Source organism: Protopterus annectens, chromosome 2.part2, assembly GCF_019279795.1.
Source record: "Protopterus annectens isolate FY-2018-M chromosome 2.part2, PAN1.0, whole genome shotgun sequence".
NCBI classification, from domain to species: domain Eukaryota; kingdom Metazoa; phylum Chordata; order Ceratodontiformes; family Protopteridae; genus Protopterus; species Protopterus annectens.
In genome coordinates, this window is record NC_056730.1 from 403333195 (window position 1) to 403345627 (window position 12433).

At 41.6% G+C, this 12433-nt stretch overlaps 1 protein-coding gene across 1 annotated transcript in view; it reads right to left on the bottom strand.

Moving 5' to 3' along the window:
* MTREX (Mtr4 exosome RNA helicase) overlaps window positions 1-12433 on the bottom strand; it is a 1888266-nt gene that overhangs the window by 198703 nt on the left and 1677130 nt on the right. Inside the window, exon 24 of the mRNA XM_044063928.1 lies at window positions 4389-4445. Within this exon, the coding sequence (XP_043919863.1) occupies window positions 4389-4445 (57 nt within the window). The remainder of the gene's footprint in view (window positions 1-4388; window positions 4446-12433) is intronic.

Genomic DNA, 12433 nt, shown 5'->3' on the forward strand with positions numbered 1-12433 from the left:
CTGCACATCAAGTCAAACATCATCAGAAATACTCTGTCTTGGGATACAAACCTCTTCTGCAACATCAGCAGAATAGTTTGGAGGGACATACATATCTTCCAGCAGACACTGCTGCTATGGAACAGACTTCCCATAACATAAAACAAAGTTCATCCCTCTCTATATTCAAGGATAACATAGATCTACGGATGAGAAACAGAAATAGAAAATTTACCCCAGAACTGCCTCATGTACTACTAATGGACAGAAGCAGCTCCTAGATTCTTTTACCCCATGCATTGATCCCCTCACATTATCTATGGTATGATACCAGTTATTCTCATTAGGGGTAATATACAATGACTGACTATGGGAAGGGTAAGGCCAATTTATAACCAAATAGTTTAACTGATAAATTGGTTAAATAAACAGTATTTAAGTGGTTAGACTTTGGTTCAGTGTGTTACAACTTAAAGCATTTTACGAAAGCTTAGGAGCTCATTGTGATTTGAATAAAAGGAATTTGTCAGTTTTTTCATGGCTCCTGAAACCAGTTCTACTTAACATTATTAAAGCTAACCAGTTAAAATGTGATGATCCCTGAAAAGCAGTTTTTGGAGATATGGAAAAGCATAAAAATAGCACTGAGAAAGTAAGACTATGTAACTCTTCAATTTCCAGATTATGGTTCTTGTAGGGAACAGTCTGAACTTGTCTGCATTATTTTGTTTCCCCGATTGTAAAGATGATCTGCCATAGCTACTGTTTTTCCCTCTCCCACATAAGGCTCTGGGTATGTGTGGATGACTGTTTCTACTCCTGTTCTCCTAGTGGCTGTGAATTCCTGCCTAAAAGCCTTGAGAAAAAATGGTGGTCCTGCATCAGGGTAGAAACTTAGTACAGGAATAAAGCTCTGACTATTACACAGGCTACCCAGTTTTTGATTAATGCCTTGGATGCTTCTAGGATCTGGTGTGAGGTTTTGCCTGTTCACCTTTCTTTGGGACAGCTATGGAGAGGATCATAATGGAGCTCATAAACAAAGATATAGGGGACTTGCAGACATTGGACCCGACCCAGTTTGGCTTCGTCAAGGGCAGATCATGCCTTTTGAACTTGGTCGACTTCTTCGAAACAGTCACCAAGGCCATTGATGAGGGAAAGGCAGTCCATACAGCCTACCTTGACCTTGCAAAGGCCTTCGACACAATACCCCACTCGGGTATTGTAGAAAAACTTACCAGCTTAAATGTAAACCCATATGTCACAAGATGGGCTGCAAACTGGCTTAAGGACAGAACCCACAGGGTTAGAGTTGCTGGCGCTATGTCAGACTCCAAGCCGGTCACAAGAGGTGTCCCACAGGGCTCGGTCCTTGGCCCCCTATTGTTCGGCATCTACTTCTCAGAAGTACAGGCCAGCATGGGAGGACTTTGGCTGACAAAGTTTGCAGACGACTGCAAACTGGGCCATAGTGGAAAGTGCATCGGACACGGATATCCTTCAGAAGGGACTCACGGAAACAGATAGCTGGTGCCAGAGCCATGGCCTGAAGTTAAACGCCAAAAAATGTATAGTCATACCCTTCGGGAAAAACAAGGTAACCCCAAGCTACCATATAGGTGGCAATCCACTAAGCACAGAAGAGGTTATCAGGGACCTGGGGACCCAGGTTGACAGTGGCCTTTCTTTTGACACTCACGTTGCTAAAGTGGTTAGAAAGACCTTCTACATTGCCCACCTGATCATGAAGGGATTCACATCCAGATCTAGTGAGGTCATTGTTCCCCTGTACTCTTCACTTATCAGACCAATGATCGAGTACAATGCCCCATTTGGGATGTATCTCACCCGACATCTGCAGCAATTGGAGAGACCCCAAAAGTTCCTCACCAAAAGGATAAAGGGACTCCAAAATCTGTCATATGCTGCCAGATTGAAGAAACTCCAGCTCTATTCAGTTGCATACCGTCTGCTCAGAGGTGACATGTGCCTGACATACAAGGCCATGTCCAACCCGGAATTAATGGACATGCTCCACCTCAAAAAATCCAAATCCACCAAAACCACTAGAGCAAGCGACATAAACCTTAGCACGGATATAAATAGGACGTGCTGGAGGGATAGATTTATCACTCAGAGACTCCCTATGCTGTGGAATAAAATCCCGAGCCATGTGAGGCAGAGCACCTCGCTGGCTCTGTTCAAGAGAAATCTTGACCTGTGGATGGGAGATCGTAGGTTTATCCCGGGAATCATCTCTGTGTCACTGCTGGACAGAGGCACAACAAACTAATGGGCACAGTATTTTTTCATATAAGGGGTGGCGTAAGCCACAAAAATTTGGTCTAGACTTATAAATGCCTTAGGGCAGATAGCCTAGTATAAACCTATGAACCTATAAGTACCAGCAAAATATAAATGGTCTTGTGACTCAAATGCCTTGTATTTCCTATGATCCTAAGCAGCGTGGCTGGGCAAGGCAAGCTTGGGTAGCATGGATGCTCCTAGGCCACAACTCACTGCATGCAGTGACATGTAAGAAGCTTAGAATTATCAAAATAGAGAAGCTCATCTCTGTGGAATAACTATGGTATCTCTTTGATCCCCTTGCTAATCACGGTCAGCAATGGTGGGAACTGGCAACCATGACAATTATAGCACAGTGCAATCCAGAAAATCTTACAATAAATTAAGATACAGAAAATGTGCACTGACTGGGCAGTGTGGTAAAATTACACTGCTAGCACACCACAGTAGACAGTGGAGCCAAACTCGCACAATGCACTATCCTTTGGAGTATGGGTGGTGATGCAGAGAGGTGGCTGAGCTAAGGTGTTAGACTCTTCAAGACACTAATGGGTGATGGGCGATGGTCTTCGCAGCAGACTGTGCAGAAATACACACTCAAGGAGGGCATTCTAGTCCACCATGGTCATTTGGTTTTGCTCATCCCCCACTCATCTCCAAGGCACATGGAGAGGTGATTCAAAATACTCTCATTGCCCAATGCTGTTGACAACATAATGCACTTTTATAGTTGTTTGAGCAAAGTCTCTTCTTGGACAGGTCTTGAATCAAATCTGGTTGGAATCCCTGGAGTAGAAAAACAAATGCGTAGGGTCTGACAGGAAGTGCTTGATGGCTAGCAGGCATGCTGGCAAAAAAAAAAGTATGGTTTAAAAAATGGAATTTGCCATCTGCATTTCATTTCCTTTTATTGAGAAGCTTGATGGTAGTTAGAAGCTGTTCAGATGTTTTATATATTTTATTTGCCAAAAGTAAGAGTTCAAAATTTGTGCTGTTAGATCACATGTAATCAGTCTTCCTGCTGTAAAGGCTGTGGAGGACATGTCTGCCCACAGTTCCAGAGGAACATGCCCCAGATCCTCTTTTAAAAGTAATATAATTTATTATCACAGGAAATCAAGTATGTCTTTGGAGTTTTTCCTGCATGTTTAACTAGGGTTACCACCTGTCCCCACTTTGCGAGGGAGAGTCCCCTCTTTGGGCAGTTGTGTCCTGCAAAAAAAAGTAGCAAATATGGCAAATGTCCTGAGATTTTAGGGCAAAATTATTTCCTATATTTTATGTAATGGTTTAATAAAACAGTTATTCTGTATCTGAAACACCTAAATGTTACAAGAAACAGAATAAGGAACTAAAATGCTACAAGAATAAGCTTTTATTTAGGCAAAAAAGTGAAATTCTCAACTTTGTACTGGCTGTGGTTATATTTTGCCCTGCAAAATCTGACGTTTGTACCAAAAATGTCCCACTTTGGGCATTTGAAAAGGTGGCAACCCTATGTTTAACTGTTGACCCGGTTAACATGGGATACAACAAAAACCAAACTCGCAGAATGGGCATTTTAAAAGAAATAATACTTAATGAATAACAAAAGAGATTTCATTATTATTTTTTCCCTCCAAGTGTCTGTTTTGTGATTTTGTCCTTTCTCTCAAGCCAAGCACTTCTGTTAAAGCTGCTATGCATGAAGACAGCTGTGTTAGAAAGTAGGTTAGCTGTCTGGCATACACAAGCTACTCTACTGTCAATTATATTTTAAACAATTAAATAGGCTTCATTTTTACTTTTTAATGGGTTCTATGAGGGCAGCTAACTCCCAGGCAACAAAGGAAGGAAAGACCACTGAGTATGACCCTTAAAACTTTCCACTTTATCTTGCAAACTTTCAGACTAACACTCAAATAAATGAAGAATAGGACATATGGAAAAGAAAAAAAATAAGGAACTAAATGCCATCTAAAAGTGATTTATATTCAGGCTAAGATGTTGTTGCACTGAGTCTAAGCATTCAAAGAATGTTTTTGACTCAGTAATGCAACATGCCCCAAACAAATGGTTTCAGAATCCAGCATTTTTTTTAGTTGCAAACTTTAGCTTACCTGCATTTGACGAAGTGGGCTTGCTAGTTGTTCTGTCAGTTTGGGCATTTCGTTGGACTGCAAAGAAAGAAACTATTCAGCAATAGCTCATAACCAAACCACAAAACCTCTATTAGCTTCACAATGAATTTAGTTTGTCACCTTTAAAACCTAATAAAGGCTTAAAGCAGTGGATACAATTGTTTATTGTGCAATAAGTGAATAATCACACAAGAAAGTTTAAAAAAAAAAATAGACTAAAAACCGTATCTTTAAAATTTTTTTTTTACATTCTGAAACAGAAATCAATCATTTTTACCAGTGGACATAAACTTTTTTTTTTTTTAACTCATTGCTTACCCTTTACTCAGTTGTACTGATTGCATTGATTATTTCACTACGGATTGTAGACCTGCTTCATTCATTATTTATTATACCGTTTGCAAGTTTACCTTATAAAGTTAGGCAACACAAATAATGATAAAGATCAATTTAATACCACAGTAAAAGTGGAGGAATTTACACACTGAATTTTTAAACATAATTAAACAAAGATTCCAAATCCAAGATGGCTGAAGGGTAGAAGCACTAGACAGGAGCTCTGCTTTTAATAATAGAATTATACATGAAACATGTCAACAACTGAACTTATTTTATTCATTTTTTTTTAACTTAGGAACTGTTACTAAAATAATATAGAATAAAAAAACTGGTGAGAAGAAAAAGCAATCCAGACAGAAATTTTTCTTAAAAAGTCAGCTGGGAATATAAACAATGAGTGCTGTAAAAATTAATACGGTGAATCTACAACTAAAGAAAAACTTCCAGCAATTATCATTACAATATCTGAAACTGAAAATGCAGATAAGATACAAAATAAAAATAATAATATACAAGATAGCACAGTGAAACAGACTGAAATAATAAAGTAGTCTCATATCTCAGGAATGAAAAACGCATTAAACAATATAGACAGAAGAATGAAGGAAGAGGAGGCAGAAATCTGAATTTGTACTTGAAAAAAATACATGGTTCCTGACCAAAACAGGATATCTTGAGAATATCAAACATAAGAATATTTGGTGCACTGGAAAAAGCAGAAAGTAATGACATTTGTTATATAAATACCTGGTTACCACAAATTTTAAATCTACAAACAGGAATATCTTTTGGTACAGAAAGGGCTCAGATTCGTTGGGAATTCTATACCAACAAACCCATCTGCAGCTTCTAGATCAACAGTTGTGAAGTTTAGCTCTTATCAGAGCAAAGAGTTAGTTTTAATTCACAATTAAAGAGGGTTATAAAATCATAAGGTTCAATTCTGACTTTGCCACTAAGACTCTTGAGAAAAGAAGGGAATATTGCCCACTAAACAACTCAGTAACATCAAGGAACACCTGTTGCACTCTGAAAAACATGGGGTGCCACAATTTTTTTAAGTCTTTACTAGAAACGTTTAATTAGAAACAGCAATATCACTACTATGACGACTGCTGTACTACAACCATGAAAAAATATCCTCAGGGGATGGGGTGGGAGGACAACAACAAATAAATGGACAGAAGCAATGGTAAAAAAAAAAAAAAAAAAAAAAAAAAAAAAAAAAAAAAAAAAAATTCAGTGTCAAACATCTCCTTCAAACTATAAAGACAGAAATAAAACCTGAACATTTTTGTCATTTAAATTAACATTTACACAAAGAAACATTTAACAGTTATAAATGTAATTCTACATGCTAACTGTCCTTGCATCGAGTATGGGAATATTTCCTAAAATTAGCATATACATTCAGATGGCAGTGACATGATGTCTATTAGTACAAAGTCTCAACTGTTTTATAGTAATCCTGTTAACCTGAGTGTAAATCTTTATAAAATAATTAAAATGGGAAAATAAGTAAATGCAAAGTAAATACAGTCTGCATTTGAGGTGATATAATTTCTAATGTTCATTATGCAGATGGTCGCAATGAGAGTATTATTCTGTTTCCAGTGTTCTTGTAATATTTGATCAAATGCTGCCTAACAGAAATGCTCATCCTATTGGCTCGAGCACACATGATTTGACTGTAAAGTCTGGATTGACCCCAGTCTATATCACCAAATCGAATGATTAGGTTATTGAAAATCTAAACATCGAACTGGTTAAGACCGAAAGCAGAAAATTGCAAAAGGATGATTTAACTCTGGTAAAGATTTCCCTTGGCCGTTAGCCGGATTTTGCAGTTTTGTCTACTGTAGAGCGATCTTGGAGTTGGTATATTTAGTTGGGGGGGGATGTTTCTGGGGCATGGACCCACACTTCGTTTGGGTTTAAATTTGTTTTGTTTTTTTTTTTTTTTGTGGCGAATGGAAGTGTTTCCCTGTGCCATTCACGGTTTTCAGTTTTGGTCTTACCAGTTTGATGTTTAGGTGTTCGGTAACCTAAACACTCAATCTGGTGATATAAACCCAGATGACCCAGTGTCTTGTTATAGAGAGATTTCATTTTAGTAGAGTAGAATAACTGGCTTTTTCATGCTAGACAACTCTCTTGTGCATGGCTTCATGTAGATGTAACATTTTAATTACATGTTAAGAGCTTGTCTGAAATGTCTTCTTGTTTACTTTGTAGTAGTAAAGACACCGTGCAAAGTAATAAAATTATATTCTGCACAACAGATGAGCGTTACGAAGTTTGGCCTAGTTTGCTGAAATTACCAAAATTCGTATATTTACCACCTAACACTACAACCTGTGAGAGATGCACTTATCTAGCCAAACTGGAGGTAAAGCTCTCTCTAACCAAGACTGAACTTGACAGTCATGAGGAGAAGGTAAACATTTGCACCACACCACACATCACATAGTCTCAATAAATCTACACCACCAAAATCCACACACAGTAACACAAAAACATTCGCGGAGGCTCTCAATAATAATCTGCCTAAGCAACAGAGACCTCCAAAGCAGAAATGCAAGCAACCTCCATCCCCGAACACAACCCAAATGACACACAGCCCACAGACTGTGTGCCACTCAAACACAGCCAATAAGGCAAAACAACGTACCCAACACACTAGTCATAGGTGACTCTATAGTCAGGCACTCTGATGTCCCACTCACCAGGCTAGACAAGGAGAAGGTTACTGTCAGCTGCCTGTCGAGTGCCAGGATCCACCACATAACCCACGCACTCAGGCCACTCCACACCAAGTACAAATATGACTCTGTCACTGTCCATGTTGGTGTGAATGACCTGAGACGTACCTCCATGGACTACATGAAGAGAGACATGGAAGAGCTCTCCGATCTTGTAGCCCAGGCAGGTATGACCCTAGCCCTGAGTAGCATTCTGCCATCGCCCAGAATAATACCGCAGTACAAGGACAAAATGATTGACTTCAACAATTGGTTATGCTTCTGGTGTCATTCTAAGGGGATCCAGTATCTGTCTGCTTGGGATGACATGGTCGACAGACCACGATGCTTTGCCACAGATGGCCTGAACCTGTGGCCCCTGGGATTCCGGATACTGGCTAAGGCTGCCCCTATAGTGCCTTTTCTAGGCAGGGTTCAAATAACAAATTCACCGCCATAACAGGAACAGGCAAACAAAAACTGAAGGGAATGCTAGAAGTCTAAACCTCAAAATGCACTCACTCGAGGCATTTGTTAAAATGGAGAACATCGATATCTGTGCAGTGACTGAGACGTGGTTCAAGGCTCCAGAGAGCACCCCTGCACTACCAGGCTATAACTCATACCACACTTTTTGGCCATGTAATCTGGACCGAAACACCAAAGGCGGAGGTGTGTCCATATTCATTAAGGATATACACACCTCCAGGCTAGCTGCTCAGCATAATGCATCCGAGGTTATACAAGTGCAACTAACTCTGGGTAAAACTGCAATCCAAATTGTAGCTTGCTACAGATCCCAGAGCCCCAGGATTCCCATTCCTCTTTTCTTGATGGACTGGAAAATATTAGGGTTCAACTAAACACCTTAATAATGGGCGACTTCAACTACCCCACCATTAACTGGGAAAACTACTTGTGTACCAACTCCTTAGCTCAACGCTTTCTGGAATTCATAAACTCCAATGCCCTAGATCAACTTATCCACATCCCCACCAGGGGCAACAATATCTTAGACCTAGTCATTACCAACATGAGTGACCAGTGTTCCACACCTGAAGTCAACCCCTCGTTGGTCCGATCCGACCATAAGCTTATCACCCTTGATCTCCACGTCCCACCCCCCATTAAGGAAACTACAGTAAAAAATTTCTCCAAAGCCAACTTCATGCTTCTTAAGACAGAGGTGGTGAACTTCATGACACCCATGCAGATGGACAATACAGTTACAACTGCAGAATCCTACACAAATGCACTGTATAAGCATTTACACGAGTGCATGGATTGTGCTATCTCAAACAGAAACAAGAGGCTATCCTCCAAAAAAAGGAAGCCAATCTGGTGGTCCCCTGCCATAAACAAACTGTACAACAGAAGGAAGAAACTGTTGCAAAAGAGAGTAAAATCCCTTGAGTGGAGGAGCTCCCTGGTCAGCCTCAGTAAGAAGATGAGATCCCTTATAAGATCCTCCAAAGCTAGCTACGAAAACAAAATCGCTACTAAATCCAAGGACAACCACAAAGCACTCTATAGCTATGTCAAACATCTAGATGGCAACACCCAGATCTGCTCTGAGTTACAGCACAAAGGTACAAAAATTACAGAACCAACTGATATTGCCAACATCCTGGTAGATCGGTTCAGTGCTAACTTTACCCCCCTCTCACCCCCTAAAGGGCCCATATCTATACAGGAAGAATGCAGAGTCCCTGTAATCACAACTACGCAGGTAAAAGCTGCACTCTCTAAAGCCAAACACACAGCATCCATGGGACTGGGCAACATCCCAGGCTGCATTCTACACAAACTTCAGAATGAACTGGCTTCCCCACTTAAGCACCATGTTCAATAATAGCCTCAAATCAGGCTTTGTGCCCACTGAATGGCACACAGCAATAGTTATCCCATTCCACAAATGGGAGCCACCACTGATCCCGGGAACTCTAGACCTATTAGCTGGACGAGCCTGGTCTGCAAGGCCATGGAACGTATTATCATGGAACTCATAAACAAAGACATTGGTAACCTCCAAACTCTGGATCCCACTCAGTTCGGGTTTGTGAAAGGCAGATCATGCCTCCTGAACCTGATCGACTTCCTTGAGGCAGTCACCAAAGCCGTGGATGAGGGTAAGGTGGTTCACACAGCCTATCTTGACCTCACCAAGGCTTTCGACACCATCCCCCATTCTAGAATTATAGCTAAACTAACTAAACTAGGTATAAATCCCTAAGTCACAAGATGGGTTGCCAACTGGCTCACTGACAGAACCTACACTGTAAAAGTTGCAGACTCCAAATCTGACCTCAAGGCAGTGACAAGTGGAGTGCCACGGGGTTCTGTCCTGGGACCTCTCCTGTTTGGTATTTACTTCTCTGAAGTACAGGCTAATACAGAAGGCCTCTGGCTGATGAAGTTTGCAGATGACTGCAAACTAGGAGCCATAGTCAAGTCCCCAAATGATGTGGACATCGTACAGAAGGACCTCACTGAGACAGATGCCTGGTGTCAGAGCCATGGCCTCAAGCTCAATGCCAAAAAGTGCAGTGTCATCCCCTTTGGTAAAAACTCTGTACCCATGCACTACCACATAGGCAGCAATCTACTTAACACCGAATGCGTGATATGAGACCGTGGGACCCAGGTGGACAGTAATCTCTCCTTTGATAGTCACTTCGCCACAGTAGTCAGTAAGTCCTTCTACGTGACACACCTCATCATAAAAGGGTTCTCATCCAGGAAAAAAAGAGGTCATTGTTCCCCTCTACTCGTCACTCAGACCCATTATAGAGTACAACGCCCCTTTTGGAATGTACCTCAAGACATCTGCAGCAGCTGGAAAGGCCACAGAAGTACCTCACAAAGAGGATTACTGTCCTCAAACAAATGCCCTACACTGACCGCCTCAAAAACTACAGCTTTACTCTGTAGCATATCGCCTACTCCGAGGTGATCTCTGCCTAACATATAAAGCTATGTCAAACCCAGAGCTGTTGGACATGCTACACTTAAAGAAATCCCAATCCCTCCAAGCTACATGCTCTAGGGACCTCAACCTTGTCACCACAATAAACAGGACATGCTGGAGGGATAATTCCTGTCCCAGAGACTTCCTACTCTCTGGAACAAGCTACCCCATCTATGTCAAGCAAAGTTCTTCATTAGCACTCAAGAAAAATCTTGATGAGTGGATGGGAAATGGGAAATACACCGCAGGGATTACTTGTGTCTCTGCTGGACAGTGGCACAGGAAAATAACTTTGTTGGGTGGCGTAAGCTATGGTACCTTGCTGGCTAGGCTTACTTAGGCCCTGGGCTGATAGCCTAGTACCTACCTATGAACTAACATACATTGCCCAAAAGTTTTGACATTTATAACATAATTTTAGGAATCTTAAAATACATACCAGAACAAATAGGGAATAATGCTAGATACCACGTCCAGCTTTTAATGAGTAACAAAGGTGTGAGGAGATGCCCAGGTAGCTGCAGCACAAATATCATCCATAGACAATCTGGCCCGATAGGCTGTAGATGTAGATACAGCCCGAGTAGAGTGAGCCTCGACTGGAAACGGTAGGACTTTACCCCCTGAGGAATAAATGAAAGAGATATAACTGGATATCCACCTGGATAAGGTGATTTTGGAGACAGAAGACCCAATTCTGTTTTCAGAAAAGGAAACAAACAGCTGCTCAGATTTTCGGAGATCTTTGGTTCTGTGCAGATAAAAACGTAACTGTCTGTGTACATCCTACTGATGAAATTTAAATTCTGCCTTGTTTGAAAATTGGGGAAAGAACACTGGCAACTCAATAGATTGATTAAGATTAGATATGGATGCCACTTTAGGAAGAAAGGAAGGGTTTGGTCTAAGAGAAACCCTGTCCTTATGAAAGATCAAGTATGGGGGTTTGATAGAGAGCGCCTGAATCTCGGGAGACATGTCTGGATGATGTGATGGCTACTAAAAAGGCAGTTTTCCAGGTCAAGAATTTTAAGTCACAAGTAGCTGCAGGCTCAAAGGGTAGCAAAGTAAGAGCTTGCAGAACAAAATTTAAATCTCAAGGCATGATAGGTTCTGAGACAGGAGGATGGAGTAACGGAGTGCCCTTCAGGAAAGCCTTACAGAGTCTGTGAGCCATCAGACTAGGCTCATTAGCAACATGAAATTTAGAAATCGCTGCCAGTTGGACTTTAATGGTAGCGGACGCTGAGCCCTGATGAAAAAGCATAGACAAGAACTCCAAGATGGAAGTAATTGGAGCTGTGAAAGGGTCAATCCCTTGGGTATGAGCCCAAATAGAAAATTTCTTCCATTTGCTGGAATAAATCTTCCTAGTAGAGGGGCTTATGAGAGGAAGATAAAATATGAACTACCTCAGGTTAAAAGTGATGAAGCCTAACTAACGACGGAAGTGGAGTAGCCAGGCTGTCAATTGGAGGGTCCGTAGAGAGGGATAGAGCTGCCCTGACATGTGTGTCAGTAAATCTGGTTGTGGGTCCAGAGTCCAAGAAGTGTCCACAATGTAGGGATGGAGAAAGGGGAACCAGACCTGATGAGGCCAGTGTGGAGCAATCATTCTGCTTCCCAAGAATTGCGCTTTCTGAATCACTTTTGACAGCAAGGGAAAGCATATAGCAGACCGGAGGGCCAATCGTGGACTAGAGCGTCCCTGGGTGACTCCCCCTGTGGGGGGATCAACGTGAAGTAGCTGCTGCATTTGGCATTGAGGGGGCTGGCAAAAAGGTCGCAGCAAGGCTGACCCCATCTGCTGAAGATCCGTTCTGCAACTAGTGGGTTCAGGGACCACTCGTAAGGCATCAGAATAGCTCTGCTTAGCCTGTCTGCCATCACATTGGACTTCCCCGGAATGTGCATTGCCACCAGAAACCGTTGGGAAGATACTGCCCACTGCCACACTCGCATGGCCTCTCTGCACA